At 38.7% G+C, this 23,814-nt stretch overlaps 1 protein-coding gene across 2 annotated transcripts in view; it reads right to left on the bottom strand.

Moving 5' to 3' along the window:
- The window catches only part of PDGFD (platelet derived growth factor D), a gene marked incomplete at its 3' end in the record, with an annotated part of 247,675 nt that overhangs the window by 52,968 nt on the left and 170,893 nt on the right, over nucleotides 1-23,814 (bottom strand). For both annotated transcript variants that reach the window (XM_084251626.1, XM_084251627.1), the window contains exon 3: nucleotides 21,794-21,974. In XM_084251626.1, the coding sequence (XP_084107752.1) occupies nucleotides 21,794-21,974 (181 nt within the window). The remainder of the gene's footprint in view (nucleotides 1-21,793; nucleotides 21,975-23,814) is intronic.

The following is a 23,814-nucleotide window of genomic DNA, read 5'->3' as shown; positions in this document are numbered from 1 at the left end:
AAATGGTTCTTCTGATATTCCATCAACAACATGAGTGTAAGTTCCTTCAAGGAAAAACAAAACAGGGAGCTTTGAAATAAATAATCTGTAAAGGAAAGCTTTACTTTCTATGGAGTGACACATAAGCCTTGATATCCTGACACTGAGTTGCACTCTCTGCACTTGACATGTGAGAAGCCAGGGGACACCTTATATCCTTTAAGATGTCTCTTTAACAGCCCTCTTTTGAAAAAGCAATCTCTTGAAGATGCAGTAAACACATACAATATAACTATATCATCTTTCATTTTATATGAATGATTTAGCTAGGGAGGACATCCGTGCAATCTACTTTACATACTACAAAACACAACACTCATCAAATGTGGCTGGGCAGTGGTCTTTATTTCCATCTATGGAATCTCCATTTTAAAATAAATCCAACCAATTGATTTAATTTGCACAGCACTGCACTCTATTGTGTATACTGCTACGTTAGAGGCTTGAAGTAATGAAACTGATGTGTAAAGCAGTTAAACATAAAGAGAGGGAAAAAAAAAAACAACCCAGGACCCAGAGGGTAAGGGAAGGGGTAGGGGGAGGGACTGAGGAAGATTTGGAAGGGTGGGTAGTTAATGGTGCAGCTGACACCATCTATGGTGTTTAAATGCTGAGCACAGCAGTGTCAACTTTAACACAGAATTTATTGCCCTTGTTTAGTTTTTGGTGAATTCCTATCATTCTGATGGGCAGGTTCAGTAGAGACCTCCTCAGTATTAGGAACACCTGCACCGAGCAGAATGGAAAACCCTGAACCCCAAAACCTTCTTACCACCAGGTGGGGAAAAAAAATGCCTCCCTTTCCCCCAGGCAGAGTAGCCAGAGAAACATGACGGCACGTGAGCTGGTCTGGGAGTCTCTCTCACATAACCCAAGTCAGCAAGTGCCAACACTGAATGTTCCTGCCTGCACTCAGGTATTCTCAAAGGCAACAAACAAAGCAGGGAGCCTTGTTCATATTTCCTTACAGTGTGGACAAAGAATTGAGCAATCATTTAATATCGAAAAGCCAGAAACCAGTTGTATCAGGCAAAAATCACCTAATTAGAATTAACTCATTCTCAGCTATGTCCAGGACACCTCTGCTTGAGTTATGGAGGACAGAACAGCGGTGAGACAGCAGGGAAGAAAGACTACTTTAAAACCAAATAATATTTTATTTAAAATCCATAGTGTCAAATAATACTGGGTTAAGGAAGCCAATATTTGTTTATGGCTTTTTGTGGTTCCATTCATTTTGGCTTATCCTTGATGGGTTTCATCAACCTCTATACCACTATTAAACCAAAATATACAATTGATTTCATCAGGATAAATAAAAGAAAAAATATCCCCAGCTCTCTTGTGTTAAATGGAAGATACTATCCATTTAAGAGCAAGAACAACAACAAAAGTCATAAACTTTTATAGATGATAAGAATGTAAGTTAACAAGAATCTTTGCTCTCAAGAGAACACTGCATTATCTTCTGCCAACTTCTTAGTTTACTGATGGGAGAGAAAGCTGATGATTTATTGTACACAGAAAAGAATATTGCTTTTGGGAGCTGTTTTAGCCTGGACTCCATATTCTCTTAAAAAATAAAAAGGAAACTTTAAATTGGATTTCTGACATTGGTTGAGTGTTTTCGGTCTAAAAAGTATTGAGTAGATTAATTTTAAAATGGGACACCACCAGCACAATATCACTCTGAGAACTACCACTTTTGTGATGCCTTCTAGACTCACAACTCTTTGTGGATAAACAATCCAGACACCCTTATAACCTTTACTAACCACTCCTTACTATTCTCCTCTGAAGATAGCACTTCCCTGCAAGCTCACCTCATGAAATGCTTACTCTGAAAACCTTGCAAGTTGGGGAAATGTGGATGTAGACGCTTCTCATTTGGCTCACTTCTGCACTGTCAGACCCTTTAGATCTATGATTCTGACATCTATCTTTATAAAATTTCACACATATAAATTTACATGTGCCATATACATATGTGGATATATCACATAAATATGCATAGGCTTCATATAGATAGGTATCATATTTACATATATATCATACCCACATCTCACACAAATATACATATAAACATATAAATTAATGTTTTTATTGATGTTACATTGGTTTATAATGATATATAAGTTTCAGGAGTACAGCAGTAAAAACAACACTGTGTATACAACCTTACGTCTGCCACTGAAAGTCTAGCCTCCACCTTTCACCATCTAAGTGACTCCTCTTACCCAACTTACCCAATCCTTCCCCTTCTTCTCTGTTAACCACTATTTTGTTCCTACACTTAAAGCCTCTGTATTCTGTTTGGTTTATTCATTTGTTTTGTTTATGAATGAACCATAAGGTATTTGTCTTACCTTGTCAGACTTATTTCACTTATCATAATACTGTCTAAGTTCATCACATTGCCCTTTTTTTCTATAGCCGAGTTCCGTGCATATATACACATCTTCATGCAGTCATCCATCGAGGGGCACTTAGGTTGTTACTTAGCTATTGTGAATAATGTTGCAATAAACATAGAGTATAACTCCCTCTCTGAATTAGTGTTTTCATATTCTTCAGATTAAAAACCTAGAAGTGGCATAGCTGGATCATATGATTTTCTATTCTCACCTTTTTTTTTCTTTTTCTTTTTTTTGAGAAATCATCATACACTTTTCCATAGGGGCTGCACCAATTTACATTCCCTAACAGTGTTCAAGGTTCCCATCTCTCCACATCCTCTCAACACTGTTATGTCTTGTCTTTTGGAAAATAACCATTCTCACAGGTGTGATATGATACCTCATTGTTGTTTTGATTTGCATTTCCTTAATAGGTAAGTGATGATAAACATCTTTATCTATTTAGATCTCTGTTCATTCTTAAATCAGGTTGCCTGTTTTGTTGTTGTTGTTGTTGAGTTATATAAATCACTGATATTTTTAATGTAATACATTCAGATGGCCCCGAATCTAACAGTTATAAAAGGAAATGCCACTCAGAGGCAATCAGCAATTCAGTTTCTTGTATATTACTATAAAGTTAGTGTAGGCATATATAAGTAAACATATAATCACTGCTTCTGATCCTCAGGCCCCTTAGCTATTATTACCTGTTTTCACTCTCTATATTGTTGCTGCTGCTGCTGAAGTGACTGGCCACTTCCCCTTGTTTACTAAGGGTGATGGCATCTATGTTCCTACATCTGTCTCTACCTCTTGTTATTCCTGGATGATGTCAGAGTCCATGTAGGTAGCGCAGAGAACACCTGGGTTTGCAGCTCTTGACTCTCTCAACTCCAATGAATTTCCCATCTGCTCCCACTTCCACAAGCCCCCTATTCATCTGAAATCTTAAATTCAGAGTGCATTCTGTGACATTACCCCCATAACCTTGAATGCCTTTGAACTTCTGACTGCTAGTCCTCTTTGTTCAGCCTCACTGAGCTTCAGACACTTATACCTGCATGATCCCAGCCTTCTATTGATCTCAGAGAGCCTCAACCCTCACTACCTAGCTGTCTTATTGATACTCCCATATTACTTAGCTGTCTTGTGGTACCTACCATGTAAAAGCTCTACTCTGGAGCCACCCAATCATCCCTGTTCTAGATAATGTTGGAGAAAAACTATAAACCCAGCACTCTGTGTTGCCTTTCTTTCTCCTGTATCTTTATTCTTTATTCTTTCCCATCACTTGCCTGTCCCTAGCAACCTATTAAAATGTTTATCATGTTAATAAACACTTCTTTGATCTACTCTTTCTACATATAATTTATTTATTTAAATCTATATCTTTTCACTCATTTATTGCCATTCTGATTCTACAGCAGTTTTGCTCTTGCTCTGCCATGTTGAGGAACAGATTATTATTAATAGCTAATAACTTCTGAATTGTCCAAGCCAATGCACCCTTTCTTGCTTCACTAGATGGCCTCTTCCTCACATTCAACACTGCTGATGATGCTCTCTGCCATCCTCTTTTTCACTGGCCTTCATGATATTATGCTTTCATTTTCCTTTTTTAACTCAATCTATTTCATTTTAGATTGCAGTAAAGAAGACATCTTTTAATGACATCTTCTTAAATGTCAGTGTTTTACAGGATTCTGATACTTGGTATCTCAGTAAACTCATTAAATTTCATGAATCCAGCAATAATTTATACATCAATGGTGCCTGATTCTACATCCCAGGCAAAGAATTTTTGCTGAGAATTGGATCATTTTGCCAAGCTCCCTCAGGTCCCCTCCCACATGTCCAAAATGGCATTTATCAGTTTCCCCATAAAACCTATTCATTGTCCTTTCATACAAATAAACAACCATCTTCACTTAATCGTACATGTCATTCCTTTAGAAGTCATGCTGAAATACTCCCCAGTCATCAAATTCTTACATTACATCTTATTAATCATTCTAAACCATGTTTTCACCCTATGTTTAATTTAGGAGTTTATCATATCTCAATGTATTCCTACCATAGCCTCTTAGAAAGACTATCTCCATTCTTTTAAAAAGAAAAGTTTAATTTTATTTATTTGTGCATACAAGAACTGAGGTGGAGGCCAGAGATGCAGGGGGTGAGAGGGTGTTTCCACCAGAAACAGAGTGGAGAGTAGAACAGGCAGATTTACTGAAATGCACTGCTGAGGGGAGCAGTGGGTGAGACAGGAGAGGTCTGCTGTGGGTGCCATGTGGGTCAGCTCCCTGGCCAGGGATCGAACTCAGGCTGTAGTGGCTGGCAACAGCTTGATAGCACCAAGACTTTAACCCCTATGCCCCAGGGAGGCCCCACAGACTGTCTTACCCAACTGCAGTATGTCCTCTACTGGCCTGCCATGCTAGTCTTCAAAAATAAAGTCAAAACAAAGAGGGCTTTACTATCCATGTAACTTCCATGTCCTAAGTCCCTCGGAGGACCTGAAAAGCTTTCATTCCTTTGAGGAGTACATCAAAACCTTTGTGATCCTAGCTCCAGTTTTCCCTTTCAACGCCATTTCTAGCCATTCACTCATATTTCTCAGTTTTCCACAATATTTTATGCTTTGGCAGCTTTTTCACATTTTCAGAGGCTGTTCCATTTTCTTGGAAAGTTCTCCCACCTCTTTCCCATCTAACTCTACTTTGTCATTAAGAGCCCAAATAAAGTCACTCCCTTTGAAAAGCATCACTAGTTCTGATGTTGACACTCCCTCTTCTGTGTTCCTAGAGTGAACAAAGACTTTCACAGTGAACGTTTTCATTAGCATTCTTACTTCCACAGCACAGCAACCCTTAGAGTGCCTGGGACTTATCAGGCTTTTTTTTTTTTTTAAAGATTTATTTATTTTTATACAAGAACCGGGGTACAGGCCAAATGTGCGGGAGGCTTTTAATAAAGACTTGAAGAATGATTGAGTCTAGGGCAGTACATGACACTTGTCTTTCTCAAATTCTTAATGAAGATTCATTATCTATGAATTTTCATTAATGACCACATTTTCAGAGGGCCAAACCATTTTTTAGATCTCATTATTCATAAAGGTGTTTTAAAGGTTGGCTTGTGGGCTAATGCTTATTTCTGTTCTTAAAATGTTTTTAAATGTGTGGCAATTACAGGTTTTAAAAAGCCACTTTCTTGGCAGTAGGACAGCAGTTGACATTTACCCTTATCTCCAAAAGTGTTTTTCTGCTTAGGTAGCTATTGAAATAGTGCCCTTAACATGAATGCAATGAAGGTGTGGTAGCAAGTGACTAATTCAGTTATTTTAAGGCCATGAAAAAAGAATATTTTCTCTATATTTCTGTCCTTTGATATAAGAGCTACTCCTTCAGGGACTTTTTATATTGAAATTCAAGATGTCATCAAGATTTTCAGATTCAGCAGGGTCTATTTCAACAGGGTTTATGTCAGTCTTTTAAAATGTTTCAGTTTGTTTTAAGATGAAAAACATAGATTCTGGCAACAATAAAATACCCAGACAAGGTAACCACAATTATTTTCATAATATTTTATTTCTGTAACTGAAAAAAATCTAAAATTTGAATATTGTGAAAAGGAAAGATTATCTTATAAAACAAGGGTTTTAAAAATAAAATCTTAGGGATTGAGAGTTTCCCTGATGTAGATGATCATGCCTAATCAATCTGAAAGAAATAGAAAAAAATGTGGTTGGGCTAATTATACACACTATAATTTCAGAGGGGCCAGTTAATAAATTTCAATCATTTGTGTACTGTCACGCATAGTGTCCTGGGGAGACAAAGTTAGCAATGTATTTGAGAAATGCTTTACAGGGAGATGTTGATATGATACCAAGTACAGGCCATCTCAGAAAAAAAAAAAACATAAAAATTGGTGAAATTATTCATCTAAATATTTGATAATAAATTATCTATTATGATATGCAGTTGAGTAAATGAGTTTTAATAAAAAAGTTGTTATGACTGTGGAATTACTGAATGGAACTACCTAGAATTTCAAGGGAGGACATTCAACTATGAAATACAGCAAGTGATTACATGTGAGGGAAAGAACTGTTAAGATATCTCAAAGGTGTCAAGAAACAGGAGTGCTACTGCCTGAGGTCAGGATACAATGGTGGAGTTGTGAGCTGCATTGGTAAGACAAGATCAAATTTCTGAGTCATTGTGCCCATACTTTCATGTAAGATGTTGACAAACTTGTGAGAATTTAGAAAAGAGCTGATTGATTACCAGACTGAGGAAAATTACTTACAAGACAAGATTATAAAACCCTAATATATTGCTCATTGACAAGGGAATTAAGCACTCAGTGCACATTATATATAAATTTTTAAAGATTGACAGAGTGATATGACACAAATTTCCACAAATTCAAAATGTATCACCATAAAAGGAAAGGATTGTTTAAGAAGCTCTCCAGGAGCAATAACTTGAAGCCAGTGCATGAAATTGAAAAACAGAAAATGTAGACTCCATCTCTACCAAGTTTTCCCAATAATGATATCTATTAAATTGTGGAATGGCTTCACAACAGAAGTAGTGGAAAAGCCATCCTGTAAGTTATTTCACACCAGAGTGGACAGAATATGCGAAGATATACCTCCAGAAAGAAATCTGCCTAACTGCTGTGATGGAAAAGATCCCACGAGAGCCTTCCTTTCTGTTTTCAGGAGTTCTATGTGTTTTCCACTGAGTATCTGTCTTCATTGTGAGTATATTCACATCATAGCTTTAGCTTAATATTTATTATTTCAATTTCTTTTTGATTTTATTTTTCTAAAAGGGCTACAGTTTGTAAATCCTTTGGTTTGCCAGGACCATATGTAAGGAAAATCACATTTGTATCTAATGCCTTGAGCTCCCTATAAGGAATGTACTCTGAGAAAAAGACAATAAAATTAGTTTTAATTTTAATGCATTTTACAATGCATCTTGAAATGTATATATCCAATCCTATACTCAGTCTTTGAAAGCTGATGAGAGAGAAGAAATAAATTTTCATATTTTATTTATTGCTAAAATTCCATATTTTAAATCTTGTCTTTTAGTTCACTAATAAACATATAGCTTTTCCATTTTTTATTGAACCCTAATTTTTTTGCTTATGGGCATTTATTAGTACCAGTTTTCTCTTATGTGGAGAATTATGAGGAATGGATTAAAGACAACAGACATAAAGAAAAGAAATACTGGTTACTTCTATACACTGGAAATAACTGCCTAATCATTTTTTCAATCTTGATTATGCACAATTATAATTTTATCGCAGAAAATGAGGAACCTCTGAAGGGTGTTAAGAAGAGGAAGGACAGATTTGTTAGGATTTGCAACTTAGAAACATCTCCTAGGTTGCTGTGGAAAAGTGGGGTTCAACCACCACATTGCTAACAGAGAAACAAGGAAGGAAAGAAATTTGGGGGCATTTTCCACGGAAGAAAGTGTGGTGGCCCTATCCAGACCAATGGACAGAAGAGCAAAAGTGTTCACAGAGAAAGACATTAAGGAGTTAGAGAGATAAAAAGGGACTTCTTAGAATTTTTCCAGATGGAAAGAGAAAGGACAATTCCTATATACTTATTTCTAGTGTTTTCTTCCACCACCTACCCCATAGCAGGATGCACTGGGGACTTAAAATGGTGTGTCATCTGAGTTCTGTGAAGGGTGCACCCCAATCCCAGTGCACTGTCACCTCCAACGAGCATAAATTTGTCGACCACTAAGAGTGACCATATAGCAGCAATTATCCGTTGTCCATCCTAACGGATAATACATTAAGGACATTTTTTTTCAATAGCTAGACTAGGTCTTCTGAATGTCCCACAGTGCTTTGTATATACTCAGACTCTTTACAATTGTTTGTTGAATCAGCCACTTCAAACTCCTTTTGATAACTATAGTATATGAATATACTTAGACGAATCAAATATATTCTTTTATTCTGATTATGATTCAAATAAATCAAATTTAAAAATGAACCTTAGTGACAGTTCTCCTTCACCTATAGAAATGAAGGCAGGTTGTTTCCATGGCTTAGCTATTGTAAACAGTGCTTCTATAAACATAGGGGTGCATTAATTCCTTTGGAATTAATGTTTCTGTGTCATTTGGGTTAATACCTAAGAGTGAAATTGCTGGATCATATGGAAGCTCTATCTTGAGTAGGTCAAGAAATCTCCACACAGCTCTCCATAGTGGTTGGACCAGTTTTCACTCCCACCAGCAATGCAGGAGAGTTACTTTTTCTCCACAACTTCGCCAACATCTGTTGTTGCTGGGTTTTTTAATATGTGCCATTCTCACTGGTGTAAGATGGTATCTCATTGTAGTTTTGATTTGCATTTCCCTGATTGCACACGATGTTGAACATTTTTTCATATGCCCAAGAATATTGACTGGATCAAGAAGATGTGGTACATATACACAATGGAATATTACTCAGCAATCAAAAAAAGATAAACACACGTAGTTTGCAGCAACATGGATGGAGCTAGAAGGGATCATGTTCAGCTAAATAAGTCAGAAAGAAAAAGAAAAATACCGGATTGTCTCACTCATAGCAGGAATTTAGAATGCTTAAATAAGACTAATTAATACAAAGCAAAAATCAAAATCAACAAGCAACTATAAACCAGAGACACATTATAGGGGGTGGTGGAGGGAAGGGGAAAGGAAGGACTAGGGTCAAAACAAGGGGGGTGCAATTGTATGGGGAATATAATTAAAATGAAAATGCATACGTTGTGCAAAAATGAAAAAATGATGTAAGAATTATATAAAGTAAAACATTAATTTAAAAAAATGAAGGCAGGACTGGGAGGGACAATTGTCACTTATTTTGCATATGAGGATAATGGAATATCTTTTCCTTTAAAAATATGGTTGCTGGGACAAACAGTCCAACTGCAAGTGCTGAAAAAGATGTGGAGAAAGACAAGCATACACTGTTGGTGGCAATATGAATTGGTGCAATCACTTTGGAAAGCAGTTGCAACCTTTTTTCAAAAACTAAAACTAGAGGGGCCTCCCTGGTGGCACAGGGGTTAAAGTCTCAGCACTATCAAGCTATAGCAGCCACTGTGGCATGAGTTCAATCCCTGGCCAGAGACCCACATGGCACAGCAGACCTCTCCTGTCTCACCCACTGCTCCCCTCAGCAGTGTATTTCAGTAGACCTGCCTGTTCTGCTCCCCACTCTGGCTCTCATCAATTCTCCCACCCCCACATGTCTGGCTTACACCACAGTTCTTCTATGCATAAATACATAAGATAAATCTTAAAAAAATCCTAAAACTAGAAATACCATATGATCCAGCAATACCACTGCTGGGTATGCCTATGAAGAAAATTAAACCACTTTCTTGATGAATACAAAACCATCAACATGCTCCATGTTTATTGCAGCATTATTTACAACAACTAAGATAGGAAGGAACCCAAGTGTCCACGTATAGTGCCTAGGATAAAGAAGCTATGGTATATCCACACTACTCAGCTATTAGGAAAGATGAAATGTTGCCATTTGTAGCAAAATGAAAGGAACTTGCTAGGATTATGCATGTGAAGTTAGCTAGAAAGATAAACCACACATATTGGATGCTTTCACATATATGGGGAATATAAAGGAACAAAACAGATGAAATGACAAAGCAAAATAAACATACAGCAGTGGACACTGAAAACCAAATGAAGATTACCAGAGGTAAGAGGGAGAGGGAGTGAGAATGTATAAGGGATAACAATAAAATAAAACAATAAAAGAAAATGCTAACTTTCATAGTGACTGTTCTGCCTATGCCACCTCCTGATGCCAGAATCTTATTGAGCAAAAACATCCATTCATTCAGGATCACGTTGCTCTACTAAGTTAGGATGTCGGATGACAGACACATACGATTAAGGCTTGTCACAGTCTGAAGCATCCTTAACCTGTTGTGAGTTCAATGCCAGAGGGAGTGGCAGGGACAGCAAAAGACAAAGCTGAGGCTGGCACCTTCAGAGAACAGTGGGCTTTCTGGGGCTCTGCTGCATATGTCTGAGCAAAGGAAACAGCTCTTAACAAGGCAGCATATCACAATCAGCTGAGGAGCTTTTTAAAATAAAGTTTTCAATGGAACGGTGGTTGCCAGGGTCGAGGGGGCACTAGGGTTGGCATGGGTTGAGGGTTCTGGCTGAATGGCAGTGGATGGAAACTAGACCTTTGGTGGTGGGTGAGGTGTGATCTGTGCAGATGTGGAGGTGTGAGCTGTATACTGAAGCTTATGCAGTACTGTAAATCAGTGTTACCACAATAGAAAATAAAGTAAAAGCCTGTGCAGGCTCTTCCTCTGAGATTCTGATTCAGCTAGTTAGGGGTATATTATGGGGACCTGCATATATTTTTTTTTTTTTATATATCCATAGGTGGTTCTACTGCAAAACATTTGATTAAGAAGCAGTTTCTCAGAACTGTGATGTTTCACACACTCTAAATTATAACTACAGTGTAAGCCTGAAATGCCATTGTCAATTACTTTTCTCCCTTTAACTTTAGGCTGATGGCCTTTAAATGTGAATGACTTGGGATGGTTAAGATTTTAAGCTCTTATCAGCAATTCAAGGTGCTCTCTCTGCTAGGGCTGATTCCCCATCTCTTCCTATTGTCCAAGACTTCTTCCTCCTGAGTGAATTATTTCCTGACCACCTTCTCTTTCCACAGACAAAATAGCTTTCCTCTTCTCCACTCTCCCCACCTTTCAGTTCCTATTTTAGTTACTGTCAATCAAATCAAGTTGGCTTAACTTTACTCTCTGGAGGGCAAGTTTCCTGCCTTATTTGTATCCCCAGGACCTATCATGGAACTTGACATAGAGACAGACATGGGGAGTCACAAAAATGTAGGTAACATGATTTAGTGACCAAACAAATGACAGAATTAATATACAGCCTGGTCATTCCTTTGGTAGGGTGTGGTAGGTGGGTCATAGAAAATTCCAGCAGAAAACTGAGGCACAAAAACTTCTGGTTTGTCACATGCCTACAACTGGCCTTAGAAATAACCATTTCATTTTCATATTCATACACAGCATGCTTTTTCTGTTAGACAGTGGAAACTTATATAAAGGACAGAAAAATGTAATAATTTACAGTTATTTATTCTAATTGTGCCAGTAAGCCAACATTAGGTCTGCTCTGAAATTTTGATTTAGAAATTCTCTCATAACTTTGATTTTCCTTCAGAATGCTTTCTGGATTGCTTCATTCATTTTTTTTTCATATTTGTATTTTTGTATTCCTTTATATATTGCATTAGGTAAAAAATTGGTCAAATTTACTTCCCTGTATAGTTCTTTCATTCATTTTTCTTTTTTGTCTGTTATAGAAATATTTACTCTAGAGATTAAGATGATAAGGGCTTTCAGTATCTTTCTCCTTGTAAAAGTAGCTGATTTTAGCATTTTGGGGGGAAGAGTACCATTAAATCACATGGAATACCTGTGGCCATGAACAACTATTTACTCCAGAGACTCGGCAAGTCTTTGACCTAAAGGAAACCTTAAGGGTTATTGGAAGTGTTTTGTAGAATTGCATGAAGAATGAAAGTCTTCCTATAGCAGTGACACGCAGGAACTTTCCAAATCCATATGTACTATTAACATTAGCATCTTTGTATTAAAGGTGTATTTCAAGATATATTCATGGTCAATTTAAAAGAGAAGAGGAAAGGGAGGGTCCATCTCATGTAGCTCAGCAGAACACAGCTAGTAAGAGTTTTGGATTTCTGTCTTCCCCCAGAATGCTTTGGATTTTCAGGTGGGATCTGGACTCACACTGCATAACTGTTCAAGGCCTGTCCTTGCCCTTCGTTTACATGTCCCCCCAGTGCTCATCTGGTTCCAAATTTTACACATATGTTGGTGGTACAGTGGTGAGCATAGCTGCCTTCCAAGATGCTAAAGTTTGTGTTCACCCCAAAATTCAATTGTTGCAAGCTATTTCCCAATGTGTTGGTATCAGAGGATGGGACCTTTGGCGGGTGATTAGGTCATGAGGATGAGTCTTCATGAATAGGATTAGGGCCTTTATGAGAGGTCCCAAAGCGCTGCCTAGCCCTTCTACAGTGTGAGGTTGTAGCAGAAAGTTGGGCATCTATGAACCGCGGAGAGGCTTTCACCGGACATTAAACCTGTCAATGCCTTGATCTTGGACTTTTCACTCAAAACTGAGAAGCAAATTTCTATTCTTTTTAAGCCACCCAGGTCTTGGTATTTTGTCCAACCAGACTAAGACTTCTTACAGGACATTAGTTATGCCAAATTTGATCAGACACCTTTGAAGACATTTTAATGGTAACAGTAAAAATAATAACTCCACCAGCTACACACAGCTTGTATAACAAACACACAAAGCAGCCTTATCGTGCAGGTACATCCCCCCATTTTACCAGTGGAGAAACAGCAAATTGGACAGCTTAGGTCTAACAGATAATACATCAATTTAAACTTGTGTTTCTGATTCATAGTCTCTATTTTATAAAGGAAACTCCCCCTTTGGAGTTATTTAAAAACTCTTGAGCCTCAGCAAAGACCTCAAGGAGTGATAGGCTATCAGAACCACAGACATCTTCATAATTATGAAGGCTGCTGACATTCTTCATGAGGAAGTGTTACAGAAAGAAATCTCCATAAAAAGGTGAGGTTCCATGTTCCACCTAATGAGGGGTGGAGCAGAGTGAGCAGGTGAAGATACTGAGCACTTGGAGAGACACAGGAAGAACAAGCATATAGAGCAGAGTCATGTAAAGGAGGGTGTGTCTGATTCTCAGTTTTGAACTTGCAAGAAATATGTGGGTGAGAGACCCATGTGGAGGTTGATAATGGCAGCCTTTATCTTGATTTGTCCTTTGATTTTGCTCCTTTCCTTCCACACTTGCCTGGAAGTCCGGTCCCCACAAGAAGTTGCCTTAGATTGGTGGCGGGCTTTCAGGCCTCAGTGGCCCTGCTTTGGGCCAACCCTGTTTGGCTGGATGTTTAGCCAGGAGGGGATGGGTAACTTTGGGTATTTATTGGAAAATTATTATCCTTTATTCTCTTCCCTCTCTATGCATACTAATCCTATTACAATTCTTTTCACTAAGAGCATTCTTTGTTTTTATGTGGTAGATGGCAGAACCCATTAGAGCGTGGAAGACTGGGGATCTGGGGTGCCTCTCTGCCTGCTAAAAAAAGGGAAGTTCAGCAGTTGCATCAGCTAAGCACCCAAACCACATGGGCTATGGCATCACACCTGTACAGTCAGATGTCATAATTGTGCCATCAGGCATTTATGATGCAATTATACGCTCCTTAATGTTAAAATGTAGAGGAGACACACTTAAGAATCAGAATGCCTGCTTATGTACTATCGTTCTATTTCACAGTTCCCTTGACATTTATACATGAACATTCACTGTCATCTGCTACATACAGAACGTAGCTGGGCTATCAGGGAATAATGCTATTTGTCTGGACTGAAGAATACATACAGGGAGAAGGGAGAATTAAAACTAGACTGTTGTGTTAGGATCAGAACATGGAAGATTTTCAGAAAGATATTTGCACAGAACTCCATAGAAAACTGAATCATTCACAACTTTTCAGCTGGCAAATGATGTGATGTCAGTTCTCCTTTAGCTGGAGACCATGTGCAGGGCAGATGGGAACAGAGGAGGAGGAAAGGCTACTGATCAGGAAGTGATTAGAGGGGCCCAGGCAAGAAGCAATGATGGCTTGATTATTCATGTGCCTCTTTTTCAGAGGGGGCGCCGCGCCTTTTCAAACTCTTTTATTTTTTTTATTTTTTTTTATTTTTCACTTGTCTGACTCTGATTTTCAATTGCAAAATAAGGGAAGAGTCACTTTGAATCTGCAGCTCAATTTTCTCTCAGGTGAAAGAAGTAAAGCTGAAAGGAGGTCAGCCTTAATCTGTCAGTTCCCACTGATAAGGGGAACATTAAAGACAGCTGTTTTCAAGACGAGACGAGCCCAAACCACAGGCCTGATTTCTAGTCCCTCCTCTACCTGGGAGAGGAGACTGGAGAATTTTCCCAAGGTTCCCAGGATCTTCAACTTCCAGTCAGAATGATTGACCTGACCTAGAGAGAAGGTCAGGTTAACTGCTCTCTGAACCAGAAGCTAAGATGGAGTTCCCAAAGACTGCTAATTAAAAAACTGAATGTAGGGTAAAGAAAATGTCAGGCTTTTCTGCCCTTCCGCCATCAGGATAGATGATGGATCCTTGTCCTGAATGCATGCCCGATGGCAGGCACCTGGAATAGGGTGTGGGCAGAGGTAGATGGGATTCAGCTGAGCGAAGACTGTGCTTTTTTAAGGGCGGCGTCACGGGGGGACGCCAGCAGCACCAGTAGCAGCAGTAGAAGCCGAAGCAGAAGCCGAAAGAGAAGCCGAGAAGCAGCAGAACGAACGCTAGAGAGCCCAGATAGAGTGAAGACTTGCTGGGGGCTGGGAGGCCTGCCATATGCACCCCTGCCTGCCATATGCCTGGTGAACCCCAAATATAAAACCTGCAAAACTACTGAGGACTCTGACTCCTCCTTTACCCGGTCTGCATGGGATCAGAGAACCTGAACTGTGGTCCACTCCTGCCCTTTACACTGAAACATGCACATCGTTGTGGGCGTGGGCCCTTGATGGGCATACATCCTTGGTTTTCGGTAGAGGAACTCTTCTCTCTAACTTCCTCTCACAGCCTATGCTTATGGAGACATCAACAAACATTTTTGGTTTCTTCTTCAATTTCTTCCCTTCATAACCTCTTCGATCCTCCCTGTCTTCCTCCACTCTCACCTCCCTACTTCATTTTTCTTGGGCTGCCTGGTTCTGACTCCAATCACAGGGAAGGGGCTCCCTTTGCCTCTATTTCCTGGGTTTACCTGCTAAGCATAGCTGTGGGGACTAACACCTTTCCTTCCTGTTTGTGACTATTTCTTTTCTTTTTTTAAAAGATTTATTTATTTATTTATACAAGAACTGGGTACAGTCAGAAGCGCGGGAGGGTGAGAGAATTCACTAGAGCCAGAGCGGGGAACAGAACAGGCCAACTGATGAAATATACTGCTAAGGGGAGCAGCGGGCGCAGCAGGAGAGGTCTGCCTCACCATGTGGGACCCTCACCAACCGGGATCGAACTGGCGCTGCAGAGGCTGCGGGCAGCTTTGCAACCCAGCGCTCAACCGCTGCGCCACCAGGGGAGGCCCATTGTTTGTGACTATTTCTGATGTGGTTGCAGATGTTTCACGCAGGAGGGAGGGGTATGTAAGTGTATCCCTAGTCCATTTTACAGATCTCAGATACCTCAGATACCTTGGGTCTGAATTTGTGCTGAGGTAATAGTTTGCCTGCAATTGCTCTGAATCCCAGCCATATTTTCAATTCTAGTTTTCTAAGACAGTCCTGAGCTGCAGCATTTCTTGGCTCATTATTAAGAAGGCTCCTGTACTATTTATACTCTTTTGAGGAATCTCCAAACTACTATCCATAGGGTTGGACCAGTCTACAGTCCCACCAAGAGTTTAGTAGGTTCCTGTTGGGTGCACTGCAGCAACAATGCCCACACTTCTATTATGGAAACAATGATGTAAACCATATAAACTCAATACAAATATTTAAAAAAATAAAGATTTATGTAAATGTAAAAAAAAAGAAGCTCCCATTTTGATCATCTTTTGGTGCTTTGTATCACTCTTCTGCTGGCTAGGATAAAGGAAGGACAATGAATGGTTGGAACCCTTAAGCTGCAACACTTTGTGTTGACTCATCAGGATATTCTGAAATCTCTTATTTTTTTTTGCCATCATGAATTTTTGTGGGCAATGCCCTTTCTCCAGGATGCTTGCCTCTGCCTGATTCAGTGCAATGAGAGCAGAATATGCCACCCAAAAATGCCACTTTAGCAGAAGGATTATTTTGAGCTGAAGGTAACTAAGAAGGAGAAGATACAAGGAGTGTTCTCTACCCTACTTTGTTTGCCTAAAAGCAGAATATAAATTTGAGAAGATGTCTCCCCTACCTTCTTTACTAGGAAGCACAGTAGTTAATCACCCAGGGCAGTTCTAGAGCCTTATCAGAGAAAGCAGCAGACAGACTTTATTGACTAGATCTTGTCTTCCATTGGCTTCCCCATATATTTACCTTCCCACAACCTGCTGCCCCTAGAAACTTAAAGACCTTCTCCTTTGTCTGACTGCTTTTCTAAAATTTGTTCTTTTGTTAAAATGCTCTGTAAGCTTAACTTCTAGGCACCCCTTGAGTTACTCACCACTGAGTGCTCTGTTTGTGAAGATGCATGTGGTAATAGCCTTGTTTTTCTCTGGTTAGTTTGTCTTTTGTGCATTTAATTTGCAGGATACCAGAGAGAGAACCAAAGAGGGCAGAGGGAAAATTTTTTTCTCCCTTTTACTGACACCAGCAACATGAGAGTAAAGGAGCCTTCCTTTCTTGCATGCCTAGAAAATTTCATGTACATTTTATCACTGAAATTCATACTATTACATAATTTTATGCCTGTCTTCCTCTCAGGACTATCATTTTCATTTGATTATCCACAGTAAGTTCTTAGAAATATTAGTTGAATTTATGAGTGAGCATGAAGTAGAGATATTTTTCACTGAGATTCACTTCTTCATTACTTTTTAAGAAAGAAATACTGCCCCACTTTAGGCATATCTTAAATATGCAAGTCATTTTTCCAATACAACTTAATAGCTTTTCCCTTCCTTATTCTTCTCATTTTCTTTATCTAGCAAAATAGAGGGATATCAAGGAATACTGTTACAGAGAGAGGGCTAGAAGTACACAAAAGACACAGTCTTTTAAAATCACTGTATTTTTCTGGTTCTCACGGATAAAAATTTACTTGTAGGATGTCCATATAATTCAAACTAGATAGACAGGACACTGGACTGTCCAAGTGACACTGCAGAGCATCCTTTTCGAAAAGCAGGTGGAGAGTCACCTCACTTGACTAGCACATGGGGCGTGTGAGGACGGTTAATTACAGTGGGCACGTACTGTTTCAAACACTGAGTGTCAGCAAGGTCTGACTAATCAACCTGAAGTCAGAAAACACCTAGAGGTAATATGTTGGGGTTGCTAACTATATCTGGGACATAGGACATTATGGATGAGATTCGAGAGCTTCCTAAAATTTTATGCACAATTTATTTTTCTTTGAAGATAGTCCACAGCTTTTGTATCTCAAGGATAACATCTATGTGTAAATTCTGTGAACACAGGAAAATTCATCACTCTATCTTACATATGCCAGCACTCCCTGGTGGTGCAGGGGTTAAAGTCTCAGCACTATGAAGATATCACTAGCCACCGTGGCATGAATTCAATCGCTGGCCAGGAAGCGAACCCACATGGGGCAGCAGACCTCTCCTGTCTTGCCCATAGCATTGTATTTTCAGTATACAGGACTGTTCTTCTCCCCACTACGTCTCTGGGGAATCCTCTCACCCCTGTATCTCTGGCCTACAGCCCAGTTCTTATGTGCATAAATAAAAATAAATCATTTAAAAATTATCCATATGCCTTCTAACTGTGCATAAGTCACTGTGTAGGTTACACACAGGAATAACACTAGTGTCCTACCCTCAGGTAATTTATCACCTCTTATGTGGCAGAGACAGCTATAAACAGGAGTGATGCTAAAGTTAGGCTCATTAGCACCAGTTTATTGAATACCTCTATATCCTTGGTGCTGTGCTTAGTTTTTGTTACTCTAAGTCTCACATCAACTCCACTCACATTCCCTATTTTATTGAAGTAAAAGGTTAAGAGTCCTGATCAATATCACATCATTAGTAACTGGGAAAACCTTTAATCCAAAGTGCTGCCTTGCCCTAGGAGCATCTGTAATAAGTGCCATAAAAAAGGTGTAAGATTGAATTTCAAGCACATCAAAGTTGTAACAAAAAAAATCATCTCCAACCAAAAATAAGCCATTTTGATGTTATCCATTAGTCTTATGTATGGCACAAAACAGTGACTAAAAATGTACACTAGACTGGGTATTCCAAAAAAATGTTATGAGCATAAATCATGTAGATTTAATTCCAGGGGAGACATATATTGATGTCCTGAGCATCTCTAACTTCTAGCTTCAGAGGTTTATACATTCGAGTCACAGAGTCAGGAAGGGAAAGAGGGGCTGAGAAGTAGAAAAATAGAGATGGGAAGGGATGCTATCCTGATGTATCCAAATAGCTACTTGAGATTTTGCAAAAACCCTGACCCTGAACTATTCTATGGCTCCAATTACCCTAGCACTTACTAGTCCTTAAATTAGGAGCTGCAAAACAGCTGCCCCCCAAACCCTTGGTTTTGTAGGTCTGCATATCATTTTATTTTTATTTATTTATTTTTTTCTGTTTTAAATCTACAACCTATTAGTAGGATAATTGTCTTTTATTTTTTTAAATACATTTTATTTTTATATTTCCCATAAATTGCAACCCCCTTATTTTGACCCCAATCCCTCCCCTCCCCGCCCCCCATCCCCCATAGAGTATCTCTGGTTCATAGTTGTTTGTTGATTTTGATTTTCACTTTCTAATAGTTATTCATTTTCCTGGTCCCTTATTTAAGTTTTCTAGATTCCTGCTATGAGTGAGACCATCCGGTATATTTCTTTTTCTTTCTGGCTTATTTCGCTGAGCATGATCTGCATATCATTTTAAAAATCATTATTTCAATACACTTAAGGAGGGCTTTCCATTTTTAATTCCATTGCCTTCCTATGAATTTATACCTGGCTCACTTGGAGTTGTATGTCAGCTCTCTATAGTACCCAAGTTTATCAATTCTGCTTTCAAGCTTCTCCAAGTAAAATTCAAACAAAATAATTTTCCCAATATATTGATCAAGGCATAAATGATCTATCCCTATTGACCAAGAGTCAAATTGGACAATTTTATCCAGATGCCACATAATCTAGGATCCATCCACACCTGAAGTGTATGCTGATTCTACCTCTTGGAATTCAGTCACCAAAGCACCTTGGTCATGGCTGATCATATTTTGTGCCAGAAGTCTATTAGGCGTACAAAAATCTTGGAGGTATTCTCAATAAATAAAGACCAAGAGGCCAGTAGGGTAACATACAAAAAAAGTTGTAACTGTTATCATTTCTAAAACCCACAACTGAATACACTAGTGGTGAATGAGTGAATGAGTGGGATGATTCAAACTGTTTACTGCAAAAATAGGGGGTTTCCATTATTTCACTTAACATTGACTGAGGAAAAAATGAGAAACACCTCAAACAGGAGTACTAATTCCACCCTGAATCCATGCCTTTCATCCTCCCTTTACTATACAAAGTGATTCTACCCTAAAGACATTGTGTTAGAGTTACAGTGTTTCTAACCAACTTATAGTCTGTTCAACTTAGTCATAACCAAAGCATCCCCAAAAGCAGATATACTAGCATGAATAGTGCTTGATATTTTAAGGAGAAAAATGATCCTTCACTAAGCCTGTCTGACACCATTCCAACATGCCAAGCTTTGTCCATGAACAATTGAGAACAGATGTGTCACTGAACACATTAAAAAGCAAAGAAATGTAGAAACTAAAGGTTCACACTTTAAATTTCATTCTGAGCATCACTGCATGAGTTTTCAATAATGTAAATCATGCTTGATAGATTATTTTCAAATTAAAACTGGAACCAGTGTGAGCACATGCATGCTATTTTTTTCATTTATAATGTTCTGATGTAGAATTAATTCACTTAGTGTTTAATAACTCACCACAATGCAAAAAAATTAGATTAAAAAAGGCAGTATTTTCTTATTCTATACTTAAGTCTTTAGAGAAAAAGAAAACACAAATTGATGCCATCTGTAGTACTGTGTTCTATGTTGGCACCCACATTTAGAAAAGGGAGAAAGACAAACTATGAAAGTGAGAAATGTTTGCCAGGAGGACAGAAGGCAACTCGCTGTGCACAGTTGAAGGATTCAGGGATATTTAAGACAGTTTATAGGCAAATTTATCTCAGTATCTCCACAGGTTTAACCTATAGCCCAGTAGTTCTCTCTTATTTAAGCACTATTCTTGGCTGTCATTGCTTTTTAACTGTTTGTTGTGGGATCTCCAGTCATTCTTGTCCTCGGGACTATTGTTTTGGTAGCCAGAGTTCTTGCTGGCTCACAGCAAGGCAGGAGGCCACTCACCAAGGGAATTGTCCTGGGATAAGGAACATACTGGGAAACCAGTATCTGCTGAAAACAGCAGGCAGATATTATAATATGCTTTGACTTGCAGGAACAATGGCCCTGGTCACTCCACTCTAGCTTACATCCCTATTAACACCCCCCACACACACACATGTACAGTCCCTGTGTACTCGACCCACCTTTGTACTTGATTCTAATAAATACAAGACTGCTTTTGGACAGGGGCTGCACATTTCTTCCCAGTGTAGCCCCTCGAGGCTACTCATTGCTCCAAACCCAGTTGGACTTTGCATAATCATTCCCTTGTCTGGTGATGCTCCCAATGCTGTCACTCTGCAAGGTGGCAGTTTGTCATCTCCATCAGTTCCAAGGTTGGTTCAAGCCCTGTCTTGCTTACCTTTGCATTTACCATACCTGTCAGAGCAACTGAGAGCAAGCAGAATAGCATACTGCTTTATCAATGACTGGTTAGGTAAAAACAAAAACAAAAATAAAAAAATCTGTACTTTGGCATCATCCAACAATTAGAATTCACCACCATGTAGATTTTTACCCAATATTAGTGAATATTTTCTAACAGAACCATTTTATAATGGTTGCTGAGGTGTTTAAACAATGTTAAGACCACAGAAATGTATAGACGTAGTAAATGATAATCAAATTCTTGGATCTAGAATTGCATCTGAAGATATTTAAAATGTTTGCTAACCCTGAGGCTCTATGATTCCAGCATAGAATTTCCCCAAAATTGGGTCACAATTTAAATTAACATCTTTTGTGTGACTGTGGAATCAAAGATAACATGGTCTCTACTATAAACTGCTTTATTTTTTTTCTATTTAATATGCTTTCATTTAATATGTGTGCCAAGAGGGTGACTTAATAGAACCAAATGACATTCCTTACTAAAGAAGGGTTTAACACTTTGGCTATAATGGATAGGAACAAAGCATACCATAGGGAATTAATCAAGTTCCTTCATCCTCACACCACTGAATTAATCACAGAAAATGATCTCTATACTTCTTGAAAATAGTGTCTGCGTTTAATCAGAGGGTGGTCAAGCTACTTACCACGAAAGAATAATAAATCTTGAATCCAGGTTTAGCCACAAAGTAATCATCAGACTTGAATGTGATTTTAATTTGGTTGGTTCTTGATGTTATCCTCGGAGGGACCTCCTTGTGTCCACACCAACGCCCTCGAATGACTGTACTGGTTTCAGATATATCTTCAACTTCCACAAAATCATACCTAGTATTGATATGACATGCATTTTAAAATTTGATGAAAGTACACTTCAAAATTCATCCTTTCTTTTCTTTTGTTTTTATAAGATTTATTTATTTATTGTTTATACAAGCACTGGGTACAGTCAGAAGCGCGGGAGGGTGAGAGAATTCACCAGAGCCAGAGCAGGGAGCAGAGCAGGCAGAAGGGCCAAAGTACACTGCTGAGGGGAGCAGCAGGCGGCAGGAGAGGTCTGCGCGCCATGTGGGACCCTCCTCCGGTGGCCGGGGAGCAGCCGGGGATCGAACTGGCACTGGAGAGGCTGCAGGCAGCTTCGCAACCCAGCGCTCAACCGCTGCACCACTGGGGGGGCCCCTCAAAATTCATCCTTTCACTGAGAAATCAAAACTAATGTGATTTCCCATGACCTACTATCTGAAATGAAAATGATAACCTACAGATATATTAAAAGGAAAGCTAATTTTGTGGGCTACGTTTTCCAATTTCAGGCTCCTATAGTCTATTCTGAGAGATCCTTAGACATATTTAGTCACAACTGTTCCCAAAAGGGCTACTTTTGGAGCATATAATTTATCAGATCTCTCTGGAAAAATTAAGAACCAATATTACCATATTTTAAGAGATATAACTCTGATTGTATGTCCAACTATTTACTACAAAATTTTTTTCAAATAAATTCTCACTTTGAATTAATTTACCATGTTCTTAAGAAAGAAAATTATTTCTATATCTACCTAGCATATAGACTCAGGACACACATTACAGAAAATAAGTGGTGGTAAAATAATACCAATCACTATCTTTTCTTTTTGGAAACTGTCTTTTGGAAGGATATTGTCTTAAAATATGGCATTCATCATAATAGAAAACACATGACTCTTGGGAGGGATGAAGCAAGCCAATGTCGGAAATACCTATTCTGGTTAAACCAGGGTGTAGATGAACTTAGACCTACGTCATTGGTCAGAGAAACAGAATCCCAGGATCCAAGAAGACAGAAAAGGTCTCTTTAAATATTCCATATCATCATTTGATTCTTGAAGTCCTTGCATAGCATCCACCTTTCTATCACATAGTAAAACCTCTTCAGAGACAGAGGTTTCATTTTCTAGGGAGCATGTATTGTATTTTTCAGACATCCAAGTTCTTGGAACATTCTACCCGATGGGCTGAATTATGAGTTATGTGCTTTTGGTTCTGGGCCTTAGTAAGTCAATCCTATAATCTACCCTTTCCCAAATGATTTCAGATGCTAGAGACACAACACCAATCATAGGCAATCAGGACCAACAACAGCAGCAGTCTCACATCCATCATATAGATAAATACTTTTTTCTTGTCATGATAACCAAAAGGAATCAGCATGAGAAATATTCCTGTCTGAATATGAGGAAAACCCAATATGGCTTTATGGGTCTGTCTCCTGTACCTTAGAGCTCTTATTGGATTGTGCAGAAAAACTAAAGAGCAGGTATACATAATAGTACGGTGACTAAATTTCTTTGACAGTGATGTATGAGGCCCTATGTCCTTTGCCTCAGTTTCCTTATGAGCAAAATAAGAAGATTTATACATTTTTTTTTTCTGGCAGGATATCTCTTGGGTGCTCTGTAAATTAATTACTTAGTTTATGTGGTGCTTGGAAGGTGAAAAGCACTAACAAAGAACCATTATTCTAGCCATAAAATATTACAATGCAAACATTAAGAAGGCTTGGGAACAGATGGTAGGAAATCAGTTGCATTTCATTTTAAATACTATATATATATATATATATATATATCATATTTACTACAAAAAGCATGAGCAAACTTGAAACTTAGTTAATAATACAATAGGTCAC

This window comes from Talpa europaea, assembly GCF_964194135.1.
Source record: "Talpa europaea genome assembly, chromosome: 12".
Classification (NCBI taxonomy): Eukaryota; Metazoa; Chordata; class Mammalia; order Eulipotyphla; family Talpidae; genus Talpa; species Talpa europaea.
This window is presented reverse-complemented; position numbering and strand designations above follow the sequence as displayed.